The sequence below is a fragment of the Lates calcarifer genome, linkage group LG19, assembly GCF_001640805.2.
Source record: "Lates calcarifer isolate ASB-BC8 linkage group LG19, TLL_Latcal_v3, whole genome shotgun sequence".
Lineage (NCBI taxonomy): Eukaryota > Metazoa > Chordata > Actinopteri > Centropomidae > Lates > Lates calcarifer.
This window is the reverse complement of record NC_066851.1, coordinates 9,824,634-9,843,178: the sequence shown is the minus strand read 5'-3', so window position 1 is coordinate 9,843,178 and position 18,545 is coordinate 9,824,634. Positions and strand designations below refer to the sequence as shown.

General features: G+C 41.9%; 1 protein-coding gene across 1 annotated transcript in view; it reads left to right on the top strand.

The window, feature by feature from the left end:
- The window catches only part of LOC108892521 (formin-1-like), a 52,634-nt gene extending 34,999 nt beyond the window's left edge, over window positions 1-17,635 (top strand). Inside the window, 5 exon segments of the mRNA XM_018690120.2 lie at window positions 3,137-3,229; window positions 8,746-8,797; window positions 13,558-13,707; window positions 15,529-15,610; window positions 15,724-17,635. Of these exon segments, the coding sequence (XP_018545636.1) occupies window positions 3,137-3,229; window positions 8,746-8,797; window positions 13,558-13,707; window positions 15,529-15,610; window positions 15,724-15,768 (422 nt within the window). The 3' untranslated portion in view covers window positions 15,769-17,635.
- The last annotated feature ends 910 nt before the right edge of the window (window positions 17,636-18,545 follow it).

Below are 18,545 nucleotides of genomic sequence, written 5' to 3'. Positions count from 1 at the left end.
TACATATTGACATCAAAGTCGCCCATTTTGCAAACCACACTGGGTAAACCGTGGATCAGAAGTCTGGCTTTCTTTGTTTGTTTTTATTCCCGTTTACTCCACCACCACCACCACCACCGCCCCCTCATATTACGCAAAGGCTCATCGATTCTCTTCCATTCAGATATAACAGCTGTGCTGTGTTCCTCAGAGATGTACAGTAGATGCATGTTTGTAGTGTTGCTTGAGTATCATAGGATATCAGCTCTGATTCAGTCTGTTCATCCCCACAGTGTGGCCTCTGGTTTTGCTGGTTTAATGGCCGTCACTGGTTTAACAAGTGATTTCCAACCATAAACAAATCCACACTCTTTGTTCAGTCATTTGAATAATGTCTTGATTCTTTAGCACCCTGCTTCTAAAGATGCTGAGTCCGCTGCCTGTAATCTCATCTGTTCTCGCCTTGTAGTAACAGTGGAGGGCTGTTAAAGATCAGACCACTGTCTCTCATCATTATCCTGCCTGTCTGTGTTGGGAAACTAGTCCCCTGTGGCTGCACGGCTGGACAGAGTGTCTGATGGTACAAACTCTGCCACCAGCAGAATCCAGACTACACTGTAGCTACTGTTGTTGTAAAATGAACAGTCTGGTGATAAAATTTGTATTATTATTTGTATTAAATATTTGTATTAAATATCTATAAATTGTGTATGACTTAATGAATACATGAAAATGTAGACATTTAATCTGACATATATATATATATATATATAGAACTATATCATTTCATTTTTTCACTTTTATAATTAACTTCATTTATTGGAATGTTAATTCTAGATGTGCATTATTCAGGTCTGATCAGTCAAAATAAGTTTAATAATAAGTTTGACAAGACAAAACTACCACTGACTTTTATTCAGTCTCTGCAGATAGTTATATTTTCATTCTATTAATCATGACTAGTTATACTAAATACAGATAATAATAGTCATTATTTTAATCCAAGAAATAACTCCTTTAATTATTTTTTTCAGTTTGAAGTATTTAATTCTAAAATATTTTTTTCAATTGTTGCAAATTATTGTGCAGTTACAACATTTCCTGTTGTATCAAAGGTTGCTGAACTCAGCACATAGAGTAGAGTTTTATCCAAGTTGAATTATGACTGATAAAATTCTATGTAAGATTACAGTTCTAAGCAGTTAGAGAGTCTATGGAGATATATACATAGACTGATGCTAATTTTGACTCTGGCATTTATATGTGAAATATCCCTAAGCCAGTGAAAGGAATCATTATTATTAGCCATTTAGTCAAAATTATGCTCTTGGTCCAAATGTCAAGGAATACGCGAAATAAAAAATAACAAAATAGTAATACAAACATTTAGTACAAACCTTTACAAATAAAAATCCAAAAGTATTTGTATTTTAAAAAATGGATGACATGAAAACAACTTTTTCTTCAGCTGAATCTGATTTCTCTTGGGTTGTCCCTTCAAAGTTTGTGAGACTGTTTGTGCAGAAAAACACATTCACTGCTCCATTTAACTCACATTTTGGCTTCATTTGTGGCATAGAAAGAACTTTAAATTTCTCCAGGAAAGTTCTAAGGTCTTGTGTCTAGCCTGACACAGGAGAATCCTCCTTTTGAATGCAGCCCTCCAAAAAATGTATTATCACTCCAAGACAATGTCTCAAACCAGAGCTTTTGGTTTTTATTCTTTACAGCTGCTGTGTGTTTTTGTGGGCTTCCTCCTTGCGGCCTTTGCTGTCTGGACCACATTTGGAAGAGAGCCGCCTCTAAATTGTAGACTTGCTGTTTTAAACACTGTTTTAATGGGTCCTTTTGAGTTGGGGGATTTCTGGTGAGGAAACGTGGTTTGTCCAAACAGGATATTTTTTGGTTGTCATCTTTGTCGGGTTGCTGATTTCTGTTTTTTATTTTGATAACTGCTGGCTCTCACTATCCTTCAATTGAGAAAGCGTCCTGGAATCCAGACAGTGAGGCTGTACGTAGTTACTCCTCATTTTTAATGCTCGTGCCTCGTGTTTCCTGTCTGATTTATTAAGATATCCAATAAATAAAAGATGTAATAGAGTGAGTTTACCAAGCTGCAGGTGCAGCGGCGGCTCCACATGCGAACACTTGAGAGCCAAAACTCAGATCTAAAAGCAGCGACACGGTGAAGTGAGACAGCGGCCAGACCAGTTAATGCTCTTGTTGTGTTGCAGAACAATTTAGCAATGCAGTCATAAGCAAGTTAAGGTATTTATTGCAGCCATTAATGACTTACAGGCTGGAGGAATGTGCCAAAGTTCTTTCACCACCAGCCGTCTGTGTGTGTATAGTAACCCAGGCTTACAGTTGAGAGGAAATGGGGAAGGTTCGGCTGGAACACGCTCAGTCACGACTGTTTCCTCTGAGCTCGTGTGAGTTGGGTCATTTGGCAACGTGGAGAAAAACTCTTCCACAACAGCAAACACATCTGCTGCGCTTACATATACAGACAGTACCAAATACAGTGCGTTACAACACAACTTTATTGTTCACTGTAGTGAAAATATGGAGATATTGTGGGAAAGGGGGATCACATAAAACAACAAACAGGCATTACTCATATGAAAACCATTGAACACTAAATAACTAAAATACAAATAAAACTATAACTTCGTGTTTAAAATTTCAATTGAAAGCACACACTGTTTACACTTTAGGTGAACTGAAATCTCCTTTTTCTAGCCCTTGTGTTATGACCTCTCATCCCATTGTTGTCCTTTTCATTTTCTATTCACTTAGGGGAGTGTGTCATTGTGTCTCAATGCACAGAAGACCGTTAGAGAAAGAAGTTAATGATGAAGTTACATGTTTTGGCCTTTTTAAAAATGTTATTGTTTTATTTAAAGACAGCCTATGCTTATTTCAACTGATCACATCTTTCTCATCACTACATTTTCATGGAATCTAATTTCACAGTGTTTAACTACATCACGGTCATTACTTACTTTTCCCAGTTTTTAATTACATCTTTGAATGACTTTTACATTTTTACACTTTTTGTTTCTTTTTTTCTCCCACTTTAAATCCTCTCTTCCCTCTGTTTCTGCCTGTTTGGTCATGTCCAACCATACAACCTCTTTTCTGTCCTCTCTTCCAGCCTGTGAGAAGGAGGTGCAGAAGGTGTGCGCTAACTCGACAGAAGAAAACCTCCAGCCCTTCCAGGACAAGATGGAGGGATTCATCTCTGCAGGTGAGTGAAACTAGGATTCCTCTTTTTTTCTGTGGCAAAACCGTAGTCAACGGTCATTGCAATCAATGGTATGTTCTTCTAAAAGATGTAAAAATCTGCACTAAATTTCTACAAATAAATGTCCCTTTAGTTATGTAGCTATTACCTAGTTCATGTTGTCATTTTTTTTGCATTATAGTCCTCATGCTCACTGGAATTGCCTAAACAAATGCAGATTACCACTTGAACACAATGCGTTAAGTTGCCAACAACAGCTACAGGGATTGACAAATGTGTAATTTTTGGCTTCTATAAATTACTCCTTGACTGGTTGTCCCAAAATATTCACTCCTTCTTCCCCCCAACTGAAACAATTAGACTTGCGTCACTCAAGACAAGGCTGTTTAATCTTCTCCCGCTCCCCCCAGACAGCAACACACACTCAAGTCCTCGCTGCTGGATAGCGACGATAGATGTTTGCCCTCAGTCCTGCTTATAAGCTAAAGTTGTTAAGAAAATCCTTAGTGACTTCAAAGATGAATCATTCAGTCAGACAGCCGAGAAGATAGTCATGAAACTGAGCTTAAAAGAGGAAGGTATAATTATGTCTTTTTTGTCCATGTCAGCCATCAGCTGGGTGGTGCAGGATCTGTCTCTTAGTGTATGTGTGTGTGTGTGTGTGTGTGTGTGTGTGTTTGTGTTCTTGCTGAGAGAGGGCGTCTCGGTGCGCTGTAAGACAGCATGAGGACAGGGGTCTACAGGCCTGTAGAAGGGATCACATTGCCTCTAACATGGTTCTCATGTACTCTCGGCTGACCATAAAGCTGGCGGGACATCTCTTGGCTGCGGCCTTGTAAAGACTCACCGGCCTCAGTGGCTCAGGCCTGTGGGACCACCAGGACAGGAGCAGAGCTTCCCCCTTCGACGCACTCTGATCATGTCGCCGTCTGTCCCCTTTCTGACCCAGATGCAAGCAATCTCCTACTTCCTTCCTTCCCGCCGTACGTTACAGTTGTAGTAGCTGCCACTTACTCATAACTCATAACTGTTGAATTGTGCTTCTTACTGGAAACAAGTCTGCAAACTGCACTTTGAGGTGATAAGAATTCCTAGGAAAAAAGGAAATAAGGGCGCACAGAATCCCACCACATCTGTCCTTTTCAACCTTCATTACTTTTTAAACACGAGCACAATAGTAGTTTCATCATTGAAGGTGACTGTGTACACAGTTCCATGAGTTATGGCTCACTTATCATTGAAGTGATGGTCCATGCTGCCCATTAGACACCCATATGCTTATTTCACCAAAGTTTTATTATACACAAACCTTCCTTTGTGTTCCAGTCAGTGCCATTAAGACGTCTAGTTTTGCCACAGAGGGCTCCATCTCTGTCTCCTGCTGTCACATCTCTAGATCTAGTTGTGCATAGATAAACAGTAAAAGTGTCCCCAAAAAGTGGTGGAGGCAAATCTCCTGTTTCCACTTCCACTTCTCTCATTTTGCAATGATGCTGCTGGGAAAATCTTCATATTTTTTGTCACACCACAAAGGAACCTGCAGGGGGGACTAGACAGATGATCGCTGAACTTTTATCAGCCAACAACCGTGAACGCAACAAGCAACCAGCTGTTTTTCGGTGCTCACATCTCTGACCTATACAAGTGGATCACTGTCTGTTTTCAATCGCAGCATCACCAACACACATGTTGAATATAAACCAGTGTGTTACTGCTGTTGATGAACACATCTGGACGGGTGTTTTTCAGTATAACATGCTGGAGAATGATTTTTTTCTTTTGCCTGCTGTTGATTTGACAACAATTGGCATGGCCCATAATGCTCTGTGTACTGTGTGTGTTGTGTGGAGATATAAAATGCAGAGAATATGACTCGTCATATTTTGCGCTGCAGTCTATGGCCTTGTGCTCCCAGGAATCAATAGGTTAGTCACAGTCTGTAGGTCAGTGTGTGGAAAACAAAACCTCTCAAGTGTTAAAGGGTCATTTATCCAAATTACCAAAGAAGAAATGCCTGCCCCTCTAATCATTAATAACCATCCAAATAGTTTTGGTCTTACTTGTTTCGAGATTTTGACTCTATGCCTTTGACATTTCTGCCTTAAACTCAACACAATGGAAGTGAGTGTAATTTTATTCATGGTGCTCAAAGCACTAAAAATGACAACAGCAACATCTCTTGCCAGAAAAGTGGGAAAATGGAACAATGGTTGCTGAGAGACATTTGCGCTCAAACTATAAGTTGGTTCCAAAAGTGGCTGAAATGCCATTCATCCTCTGTCCTCTCAATCTCCTTTTATAGGTTGACTCTTTGGATTTAGACTGTTGGTAGAACAAAACAACATTTGAGGACCTCTGGCTCTGATTTTCCACTGTTTTCTGACATTTTGTAATGTAATGTAATAATGGACAGGCTAATTGCCCTAAAAAACACTGTTGTTGAAAATTTTACTTGATTTGTCAAAGTTGTTAACACCACCAACCATCAACAAAATTCCACTGACTTCTATTGTACTTGTGTGCCAGCAGATGCATCCAAGGTAGACCAAAACCAACATATCTGCATGAATAGACACCACTTAAGGTTAAGTGTATAATTTGGGTGAACTGACCCTTTTGTCTTTTTGTTGTTTTAAGACAAATGTTTTCACACAGTTTGTGTCTTTAGCAGAGTCAAGTCAAATGCTCCTATCATGCAACAAGTAGCCCACTTTAAAGGTTAGTTACTTGCCCACTGTGTGTAGCAGGGCTTGGAGTGGTGAAACAATAGATTCTCTCTATATGTAACAGAGTCAGATGAAGTATCTCAGCAGGAGATTGTAGCCATATGTTTGAGGTGCAGCATGAAAATTTATGCATGAGTCCATATTTGCAGTACAATTCCTGAAAAGTTGTTTGTTATTGCATACTGAGTCTGTGCTGAGATCATGCACCCTTGAAATGGAAATGATGTGCTATGACATCGTTCTAGTTAGTTTATCCACCTTGACTATTTCTGCGTGCTAAAGGCCCCACCCCCCGGAGCTTTGGCCAGTATCGCAGAATATCTGAAAGCTTTTAAAAACCACTGTGGTTGCCACTGGCTACAAAATGGCATTGGTTTGCAAAGGCACATCTTGAACATAAACTTTCCAGTGGAATACTTGTAAACCTTTCTTTCATAAACAGAATTCCTCGAGCCGTTGCCCGTGCTTCGGGAGGAGCGGTGTGTAATCATCGTTCATGTTGATTCCATGACTTCAAAAGGCAAAAACAAAGCAACTATTCTCCAACATCAAAGAGCGGCTGAGGCTCTTAAACTCTGACTCATCAGTGAATGAGTGAATTTCTCACCCAGGTAAAGGCTCAGGAGGGCTGACCACAGATACATGTGTTTGACACATGACTTTAAATATTGAAATTAACTGTTAGGAAGTCGTTTGGAGGAGTGCGGCGTCAGGAGCCTCAGAATTCCTTCTACATGAGGATCAAAGTATAACAGAAGATGAACAGATGAAGTGAAAACTTGGCAGTGAGAGTTGTGTTTCTGAGTTGCACTGACCCATAACCCAGGCTGCGAAGAGGCTCACAGCAGGGCCTGCAGGTGAACCCAAACGCCTTGCACTCTGCCTCTTAAACGCGCCTGTGTGATCTCTCCCAGATCTAACAAGGGGATACCTCGGAAATCCAGTGATCCCTCCTCTTGTAAGGCCTTCTCCCGTCCCTGTTTTTGCTCCGTTTCTGAAGCCAAGCCCTACACACGCTCTGGAATTTACCCTTTCTCTTGTATTTGATTGTATTGTATTAAGTTTGCATACTCTGGATTTTACACAGTCAATCTGATCCCACTCACTGACTTTCTGGAATGTAGCTTTGTATTTCCACTACAAGTTGTTTCTCCCATTCAGGATATAAGGTTTCATAAAGAAAAGAGGAGGAAAAAAGCTTCCCCTGATCTGACTGTGGTAGTTTCAACATCTAATCAACCACCTTTTCCCGTGTTAATAGGAGCTCTTTGAAACCTCTGGGGATACTCTGACGGGCATATTTTTTGCGTTGAATACACGCCACGTCTAATTGAAAACAAATCCCTGCTTTTAATCTCAGCTTGTGTAAGTCTCATTTCGCTGGCTCTCCTCGGAAATTCATGTGTGTCATCACATCCTTATTGTTGTCAGTGAGTCACAGCCCAATAACCAAAATTCCACTTGTTCAGATGACTGAATTACGTAGCCTGTGTAAAATTTGCACATAGCAGCTGTCCAAGGAACCTGTTTTTGATGAAGTCTCAGAGATGTGTCCTAAATAGAAGCGGTACAGAGAGATGGAAAAGGATGCTTTATGGAAATCCTCAGCATCCCTCTTAGACTACTCTCCATCTCTTTGTTATCTGGCTGCTAGGTAAAGCAGCAGTTTGGAAAAGTGTGTCAGAGTTTTAAAGCCCTAATTTATTGTCCCTCTCAGCATGCACGTCTCATAACTTTCTAGTTAGCGACTACTGGTTTCATGTTTACACAGGGAGCGGAGGAAGAGAAACTTCACACATCCTCTCACTCTGGGCCACTCTCTCTTTCCCTCTCTCTCTCACTCTCTCTCTCTCCCTCCCTCAGCCTCTCGGCTCCAGTGCCACCTCTGCACAGTCACACCAGAGGGGTACCTCAGGCGCCAGCCTGACCCCCACTGAGACTAACGCCATTGGTCACGGCCCCTCTCCTCTCCCACCCTCCCCCTCCTCCCTCTATCCCAGACATGGCCACCACCACCACCCCCTCTTCATTAGGTTTACCTCAACCCCCTTGCCCACATACATGTTAAAAAAAAAAAAAAGAAGAAGTAAAAGTAAAAAGGGTGGTTGGTCGACGGCTTAAGCTCACCTTCTCCCAGAAGACCCCCAAACCTGCCTTTGAACAATTTTTTGGAGACTTCCCCCTCTTAAATCTTCAAGTAGGAAAGGTCCCCCATCATTGTAAAAAGGATGAATCTGGAAAAATGCAATAAATCTGAGATCACAGGCACTCTCTGGCCCTAGATAAATTCTTGCACCTCGGCCTGGCCCGCCGCACACATCTGCCTTGCATTTAGACACTTTTACATGGCAGGAGTCCACAGGAGCCTCCAGTTCCCAAGCCTCTCTGCTCAACCCCTGCACCCCTGCTCCAGCTCTGCTCAGAACTGTATGCCGTTGCACACGCACAAACACACATCTCCACAAAGAGACCGCTGCTCCCCGCGCCGAGCCCAGGCGTCACGGGCTCACACTTTCGTGCGCCAAAGCATGTCAAACTTTACAATGTGCTTAACTGTCGCTCGGGCAACATGCTCGCTGTGTCAGTGACATCTCAACCCAGAGCCCTGCTTCTTCTTCTTCTCCTCTCCTCACTTGACAACCCTAAGAAACGCTAATGAACACAGCGCCCCCCTCTGGACCTCAATGATGAGTTGAGGTTTTCAAAAGCTGTCAGTGGAAACATTTGTTTATCTATGTCACCAAAAACCCTTATAATCTGCCTTAATCTAACATGTTTTCTTTTTTTTTACAGCTCAAAAGGACCATTCAGCTGAAGAGGACCGGCTCAATTCAGCCCAGAAAAGGTAGGAAACCGACTTTAACAAACACAAGACACATTTAAAATTCTGAGTGAAATATCATGTTTGGATAGAAAGTATTTATATTTCCTGTGGATTTCATCCCTCAACAAGGGATTTTGGCCAAGTGTTATGGATTGCAAATGTCACAATACAGAGTTATTTGGCAAGCTTCACACAGATAACATGGCTGGTATCTGATAGCTTGCTATTTGTATAGTTGTATACAGTTATTAACAGCAGCTGATAACATTTCTGGTGAGATGTAGGGGCTTCTCAGTGTAATGATTTTGCTGCTTTGGTGAGAAAGTCCAACTTTCACTAGAAAGGTATGAGAGGAAGTGATTTATTTTGGAGGATTTAGCAGCAATTTTATACATGCACAAGGAGATATGTTAAGTATTAAATGCATTTGTGCTACTCTCCAGGCCTTTTGTAATTTGTCTAATGACAAATAAACAAGATGCCTTAACAGAAACAGCAGTGAATTTCTACACATATATATAATGTGCAGCATACTGTATTTTAAGCCTAAACCCCCTGTGCTTCCTCCCCTGCAGTTCCTATCACTCTTATCTGCCATGTTTTGTGCAGAAGACTCCCGGGAGTTTTCAGAGAGGCATCTGATTTATAGGCGTAAGACACCCTGGCAGCCGCTGAGCTCACTGTCCGAGGGAAATCATATCTGGAACATTTCATATTGGAAAAAGATGGTGGAGCAGACAAACAAAGCAAATAGATTATTTTTGCCTTGTTTGGATAAAGAGCAGAATTGTTTGCTTTATACCGTAACTCTGCCACTTCAAAAATAAATCATGAAAGTACATAAAGGAGAGGGGGAAAGACGCCGGTCGCAAGAAAGTGGAAACTATAAACAATTAGGATGTTGATTGCTTTGGACAACACCATAACTCAGCGAATGGGTTCAGACTGTTCTGTTTCATGTTGCTGTTTTCGAGCCAAGAGGGTCGCTGAGGGACGACTGCACCTCTCGCTCTCTGTCCTCATCCCTCACCCCCACCCTCACCTCATAGTGATATGTCCGTCCACTGGACTGGACTGATGTATGTGTGTGTGTGTGTGTGTGTGTGTGTGTGTGCGTGCGCACCCTCTTGTGCATGAGTGACACCACTGTAATGAAGGCGTTGAACTTGGAGGGGGGATATTGATCAAAAGGGCCCCGCAGCTGACAGCACCTTTGCCTTTAATGAAGTTTTCCTTTAATTTCATCTAAAGACGGCGCTGGCTGACTGGCGCTAGGTAGAGCAGGAGGGAGGGGTTTGGGGGTGGGAGTTGGTGGTGGGCTCTTTCTCAGGTTCCCACAGAGCCACCTCGTAAAAGTGACACGCTGTTGATGAATACGGGCGTCAGCGGGCTCAACGGGCCCTGGGTGGGCTCTCACATCTGCGCTGGATGAGGGATCCTCACAGCAAACGCACAACAGCAGCAGGGGAAACAACATTATGGCCGTGTGTTAATAAAGGAAATAGACAACACATCCTTAGTGCTACCTAATACCTCAGCCTCGGCCTCATGAGGAGTCACTGAGATTAGACTCATATGAGTCAGAGTAAAGCAGTACTGAGTGGGGCAGGGTAATATGAATCAGCATCAGGACATGGAGAAGAATTACATTTGGGGATTGAACCACAGTACTTTTTTGGCTCTGACCAATGTCTGTAGCAAAGTATTGAGTACTGTCAAACATGGCTGCAGCTATTCTGTTGATTCATCCGCTGACTGTTTTCTCAATTAATTGCTTGGTGTGTAAAATGTGAATTTTGTCCAACCAACAGTCTAAATATCAAAGATGTGAATTTTATAGCTACATAACAATTTAGCTTGAAAAAATGTAGTTGTCAAAATAGTTGCCAATTAATTGTAATTGAAAAACTAATGGATTAATTGGCAAATTGTTTCAGCTCTACTGTCCAGTACCAAAATCTGGAGGTGAATGTCAGGTCAGGTTTATACTCTGCCTCTACTCATTGAAATTAGTGATTGGGCTACATAATTAAAACTGACTTGACTCCACTGATCAGACAGTTGTGGCTTTAAATTGGAGTTTTACTATTTTAAGATTTTGTTATTCAGGCAGAGTTTTTGTTCTGCTTGTTTTTGACAGTATTTAACAATTTGCAGTTACAGTTTTGTAGATAAACATTTTTGAATTCCTTTAAGTCATTTCTAAGTATGGTTTTAGTATTGGTATCATAGCTCAGGTATCATGTTGGCACTTCAACGTGTATATATAGCTCTAATCATTTTTAGCCATGCTGCGGGTGTGTCTCTATGAATGTCATTTGTTTGTTCTGTTAGTCCACCACTTAGTTCCAGACTGAAATATAACAGCACCATCATCAGGTTAAATTGTTAAGTTGTCCAAGACTTTGATGGTGAACATGATACTTGTTAAACATGTATGTTGTTAGCATGTTAGCATTCTCATTGTGACTCGTATCCTCATTCCAGTATTAATAGATTTGTGCCAAATGTATGCAAAATCACATAAGATACTTTAGTTGATGTTATTGCAGTGACATTACATGAGATAAAGCATGAAAACACATGAAAAACAAAAACAAAAAAAACAAAAAAAAAGCTCATTTTGTTCATTTTTTTAAGCACAGTCTGTTCCTGATTTCTCCTTTGGTCAGCTGATAACATGATGATCACAATTCCACTAAAATGTGATTAACAATCATTTTAAACCACTCAGTTCATATTATATGAGGTGACATGTTCACTTAGCTTAACTGCAAAACATCAGTGTTGTTCTAATTAGAATATCTTTCATCTCTATCAAGTTCATTTCTGGTTTTTCACATTTTGTAAAAGCATTATCTGGCCAGTATGGCCTATCCACAATGAGTACTAAGGCCTGTTCCTCAACATGCAGTCCTAATTAGTCTGCTTCATGTTTGGGTTCCACTGAGGTTTTCTGGTTCTGTCCTCAGTTCCGTCTCATTAAGTTCCTTCTCCCACATCATGCTCAATTTCATGTGGCCTGACTTCCTCCTCTACAGTCACCATGCAGTTATGGTTTTCGTAGATGCTAGCTGGTATATTATTCTTCTCTGGCATCGTATGACGACAATGGCACAAGATGACTTAGTGCCTGTGCTGACTCGGCCAACAACATGCAGTTTACTTCTGTAATCTTTTTACTGGGGAAACAAAGGAATGCAGAGTTGCCTGTCCAAATATTTCCCTGATTCTCACGGCTGCTCATGGTTTTGTAATGGGTCTTTTTTTATAGCTGTCAGTGAGGAATGCTGGCTGTGGGTGCTGCAGTAAACCCTCTCACGGCAATGGCATCATAGCATGGATTACAGAAGTGTGTGTTGGGAGGCGGGGGGGGGTCATGTGTGCACACGTGTGTACTGGTGTAATTGTTCCGTGCTCGCAAATGAACTCCGTTCTGCTTGATTTTGTTTATGTTTTGTAGGTATACTCACATGTGTGAGTGTGTTTGCATCTGTTTTGAGTGAAGCTTTGTGTATCTGCTTGTTGTGTACGCTCAGGAGGCTAAAAGGAAAAAGGCTTGTTGCTTGATTTGTGCACGCTTTGACATGATGACCCAGGGTCACAGGCGAAGAGCTGATGGAGAAGAAACCCTGTTCGTCATGCCAAACCAGGCCGGCTGCAACAAAGCTACCTGGGACAGCGCGTCTGTTTGGTCAATCTAAACATCTGAGAGCCTCTGATTTCTTCCATAGCGTACAGGATGATCTACAGCGCTTCCTGTTTTTTTAATTTTTTTACTTTTTTTTTTTTTGAGCATCCCAGCAAAATGACACATCTCTGGGAAATGGGAAGCAGGCTCACGCAGAAGCCCTGTTTCCCCCCTCCCCACCCCAGCTTTTAGTAGGCCGTCTGGGCAGCATATTGCGCCATTTCACTCGACATGAACATGTCTTAGATTAGCGTCGCAAAAAGCCACCTAGCATCTGGAGGTCAGAGCCTATCTGGGTGTCAGTGGGACAAGGGAGCATCTCTTGAATCATAGCCCCCTTTTATCAACCCTCTGACAGGCATGGCTTGAAAATGTCTTTCATGTTTGGGTTAGGGAGAGAATCTGAAGCAGCAGGCTGCTTTTCATGCCTTGTGTGTGCTGCTGCGAGCCTCACAAAGAGTTCAGATTTGGTTACAATTGAATTAGGCCTACAACAGTGCTACAGTCTGGTCCAGTGAACAGAAAACAGAAAATCCAGAATCTGTGTATTCACACAGATTTAATGGGTGTTTTTTTTTTTTTTATGTGTGCACACCTGTCTGAGTGAGCTCACATGTGCATATATCATATCATATATTCATATCTTTGATTGTCTGCCAGTAAATATGTCTCTGGAGCTGTAGGTGTGAGTTCATAGTGTGTGTGTTTGTGCGTGTGTGTGTGATTTGCTGTGTCTGGAGGAACAGCAGCCTGGTCTTGGCTGTCTCCGTCTCCTTCTGGCAGTCCTTCCCCTGCAGGCTGTGGAGGTCAACGTGATAATGGAGCCGCCGCTACTGGCTCTCCCCTGTGGCCCAGCAGGGTGGACCTTCTGCTTCCAGCTCTGTTTCTGGCCTCTCCATCCATCATTTTCTGTGTGCGCTGTGTCTGTTTTTACCCTCCATTTGTCTGCGTTTCTTGTTTACAACTTTTTGACTTTTCGATCCACAGTACTTTGCTGAAACAAGCTGTTATTTAAGCCTGATATTATTTATAAGTGTTTATACATGATAAGACAACACTATTTGTGCTTCCACTCTGTTTTCCCCGGCAGTTTCCAGGACATGGTGAGCTACTTCGGGATTAAGCCCAAATCCGGGGAGAAAGAAGTGGCCCCGAGTTACGTCTTTATGCTCTGGTACGAGTTTTGCACTGACTTTAAGAACACCTGGATACGACAAAACAAGAACATCTCCAAGGAGAGGTAAGTTAGATTCTGGGGAAATTGCTCCCACTTGGTATCTTTGGTAAAGCCTAACATGTGAGAATTTATAATATGGTTGATTTGGTGCTTCCGCCATTAAAGTAGTAATAGCAAGTGTGGTTTAATACTACCACTCATTGAGCGGATAAAGAGCAGCTGGTGTATCTGTTTACAGCCCAGACAAATGCAAAATGAGAAGTTGTTTAATAAAGAAGTCAGCCAATAATAAAAGCAGTTGAAGGCTTTTAATGTGAAGCAGCAGCTGTAGGAAATGTTCTTTTGCAGTAAATAGGAGAGTGAACAGTAAACAGTTGATATCAGAGAGATCAAATCAATATCTGTAACAACATTGCTGGATTATATGCATGCACTGTTCCATGTGTGTGTGAGGGCATTTAGAATCCAGGGCAGGAATGGCGGACCCCGCCACTTTACAAAGAAAAACACATACATACATTGACTTGCCATTGCTGAAAAAGTGTCAACCATAAGTAGTATAAAAAAAGGTTAAAAAAAAAAATAGCCGAATGGTTGGGGCGCATACCACACGGGCCTTAGTGCCCTGAGCAGCTGGTCCCTGGATCAACTCCCAGACCTTTACTGCATGTCATTCCCCTACTCTCTGTCCCTGTTTCTTGTCTCTCTCCAAAATAAAAACAAAATAAACCAGAAAAAGGTTTAATCACGTGAAAATATTAAGGATTGAACCTCTAATGTCTAGCAGAAAGATTTTTGTGAAGCATCTTTTCTCAGTCAGTGGAGGGGCCAATGCAAAATGCAAACTTGGCTAGTAAAGTAACCTTTGGATAGATGCTTAACACCTCTGGACATCAGGTCAAATTAGCACTAATTGCGCAAGGGTGATGCTCAGATGCTGAGTTGTAATTAAAGCAAAGTGTAGTGGGGGGGGGGGGGCATCAAAGAGGAGGCAAACAGGAGTAGCCAAGAACTTGGGGAGGGGGCATTCCGCCGAGGGATGGCAGACCCTCCTGGCAGCCGCCTGGCTTTACTAGCAAGTGGACGGGAGCCTGTGGCCATTAAAGGCAGCGCGTTATGGGAGACCTGGTAAACACTGTAATGATGCTGGACATGCAGTCCAAAGGGCAGGAGAGCTGCACGTGCGGAAAGAAGCTGTTACTGCCGTCTAGCAAAACTGCATGGTCAATCTGGGTTGTCGTTTGAAGTATCACGCAATGCCTCCATGGTTCTTCACAATTCTGAAGTTGTCATATCATGAATCTGAGCTTGAACTTAGCATCCTCCACTCTGGAAGTCAAAGTCGTTGCTATCTGAACCGAGCCTTCATCTTAAGACTTAATGTTTTCCCTCTGTCCTGCCGTGGATCCATGTGCTCTCTCTTAATTGTTTACTAGGTAATCGTGTCCCACATTACTGTTACAGATGACTGTGCTTATGTATAATTAACTTTATTTTAAGTACTCTTTGCACTCTCATAAAAGCCAAGTGTTTTTTAAAGGCTTCCTCATTATCTCATCAACCCACTGTCATTCTCTACTGCTTCTCACTTATGCGGCTTTCACTGACCACAAACTCCTGAGAGTATCTGCATGTCTGTTTGTGTGTGTGTGTGTGTGTGGTGTGTGTGTGTGTGTAAGGCTCCATGACAGGGTGCCCTAAGGAGATACTTAAATGTCTTGCTCTTACAAACAACTTCACAAGGACACAGTGATGAGAGGCTACTGAGTTTATATTGTTTTCACAAGTTACACAAGGACTATTCACAGTTCTAGAACTCTCAGTGTGTACGTGTAGTTTTAAAAGGCCTACTAAAATCACGTCCATCATTTTCTTTTTCCATAGGTTGAAGGAAGCTCAAGAAAACATCAAGAAGATCACAGCAGAGAAGAGAGTCGAAACCAAGAAGATCAATGCCAACAGTCTGGTAAGAACTGATCCACATAACAGCAGAGAAATTGAGTTTCCTGCAAAGGCTGCTCTTTCTCATGTCAGCGCTGAAATCAATACACTGAATCTTCTTGTGGTTCTCACCAACAGAAAGAAAGGCTGCGGCAGAAGGAAGCCAGCGTGTCCTCCAGCTGAAATGACGAGCGAGAAAGCAGAAGAAGAAACGAGGAGCGGGCGGTGGTGACAGAGGGGAGAAGATCTCAGATGTGAAACGTGTGCAGGCCTCATCCCTCCTGCGTTTACCACCTGCCTCAAAAAACACTAGACTGCCCTCTGTGCCCCCGTACAAACTCGCAATAAAACCTCACTGGACTCTTAATACTCCCACTGCCGTATCTCTGAGCTTACTAACAGCACTGGACAACCCCACCCACACACCCACCCTCATGTCGAGCCTTTTGGGTAAAAGCTCCTGCACCGAGGATGCATGGCTGACACAGCCCAAATGATGAGAGTCTTAAAGGCTAAAGGTTAACCTCATTCATCCAGCATGGCGTGACCCCTGAGTGCCCAGCTTGTGAAAGGTCTCAGCGGGTCAGTGGGATTCACAGCAGTGCCAGCTGACACATCCACAAGATTCCTTCTGGATCTCCTGAAGAGCTGAAAATCCATTCTTTTCAGGACTGCAGGCATTACCTGAGACAGCATATGTGTGTTGTAAATGCTCCAACATATTCAGAGTGTTAAGATGTTGTTGCTGTTCCTGGCGATTTCTGCTCAGAGGAAAATCCCTGTTGACAAAACAGATCTTTCTCCCGGAGCAGCAGTAAGAAAGAAAGCAGCTTGCAGTGTCCTCTGCTGTAGCCAATAGCCGTCCATTCACCATGGCTCATTAAAAGTCTTGTAAATATGTCATGTTGTAGAATCAGCAGGGACCGTGCAGCTTCGAGGAGTATGATGAATGATCTGCGCTGGGCTTCAAGGGCAGATGAAGACATGTTGCATATAAAAGCGAGTGTGCGTACGAAATCTGTACGTGGAGGTTTCACTTTATTGTGTGTTTTCACTGCACCAGGCTGACCTCTCCTGGGTGACGGCCAGAGAAGAGAAGAGCAGAACCCGCTGGCGAGTCTGGTCCCCCTGAGCCTCGGACCCTTCACACACACAGACATGCGCACACACACGCGCGCGCACACACATTTACTTAAAAACATTAGAAGAACAAAACAAGATTTGGCCACGCACCCTTTCACCCGAGAATCAAAATACAAAGTTGTTAAATCCCTCCATCGAGCGCTGTACGTCACGTCGTTTCCAGCACGGGTTTAAGCACTTTCCTGCTTGCAGTAGCTGTACATTGTAGCTCGCTATCAGCCGCACTCCCATGTTATGCTAACTGCCTGCATTTTTTTGGATGTCTTGCACTTTTTTGCACCTCTTTTCCTATGCAAGAGTATGGTTTCCTTGTTAAATATTTATACTTGTATTGCCTGAAATCCTATTAGAATTTTTTTTGTTTGTTTGTTTGTTTCTAGGAAAGTGTATTAACCTTGATGTTTTATTTTGAAGAATTTAAGCTGTAACCACACTCCTGTATCATTCAAGAAAAGTATATTTATGTAGGGAAAGTTTATTTTATGCCAAAAAGAAAAGAAACGCTAGCTTTGATCCCTTTGAGGCTGCATTTTTATGAGTTGTAATCAAATTGACTGAGAAGCTGCCTGATACGTCAGTCAGATCAGATGAAAGATATATTTTGGAGTAATTTGCATAGAATGAAGACAGTTGCCTTTTTCCTGTTTAATTTCGGAGAGATGAGGGTTGAATTTTGGGTATTTAGAACGTGTAAGCATATCACCTGAAGCCATGCCAGTTGCTATACCTCAGACAGACAGATATATATCAGAGTATATCCATAAAACTCCACCTTGAATTGCTTTTTTTTAACCCTCCACAGTCTTTTCATGTGTGCCATTTATTTTGTATTGGAAAAAAAATCTAAAGATATTTCATAACTTTAAACTGCTATGTTTTACTTCAGAGGGTTTGAAAAACAAACAGACACTGACCAAGGAATTGTTGTAGCCTCTACTGTATGTACATCGGTTCATGTAACCTTCAGTAGCTCTCATATAGGTGCTCTGTAAAATTTATGGAATTGTTTTAAATTTCAAGAATAAACTACTGAATGCCGAACAAACCCTGAGACTCATTTTGGATGAAGACTTTGGAATACGTGTTAAACCAATTTCTCCAAATGTTGTGCCTGTCAACACTTCCATTAGGCCTGCACCAAAGAGAATGTGATATTTATGTAAGAAACCTGAGTCATCAAAGGGGATTTAATGATTCACAATTCAGCTCGGCTGTTCAATAAACTATGAGTCAGAATTAAATCACTCAATCAAAGCTCATTTTTGGGCCTTTTTTTTTTTTTTTACTTGTTCCTGGAAACCTCATGAAATAAAGTCATTAGCTTTGTTCACATAATGAATTTGTTTTGCCAGTGGAAGTTTGTTTTAAGAGAAGGTTTTAGAAATGTGAAACTGAATAAGATGGACATTATTACAACGTTTTGAGCCGTTTTGGCAGAACCCCCAACCCCCACCCCCTTTTTCTCTAAGCCCTCCGAAAAAATATTGCCCTAATGAAGTTAAATGATATAATTTCAAGGGATAATTGCATTTTTTCCTCATAAAACTTCCACTTTTACGATGAATTTTATTCCAAGTTCTGAGGGTGAATGTCTCAGCGAGATGCTGGCTCCATGCAGGAGGAGAGCAGGGGATTCGTCTAATACATCTTCCTACACAAATAGCTGTAAAGTTGCAAATAATATGCACGATATTCCAGCATCCGTTTATTTTACGTTGTCATGGATAATTTAATCAAAGGCATAAACAAACCGGTTACATCAAAGATGGCTTTACATCTTACAACTATTTAATCTCTATACCGTATAAACCGTCGCT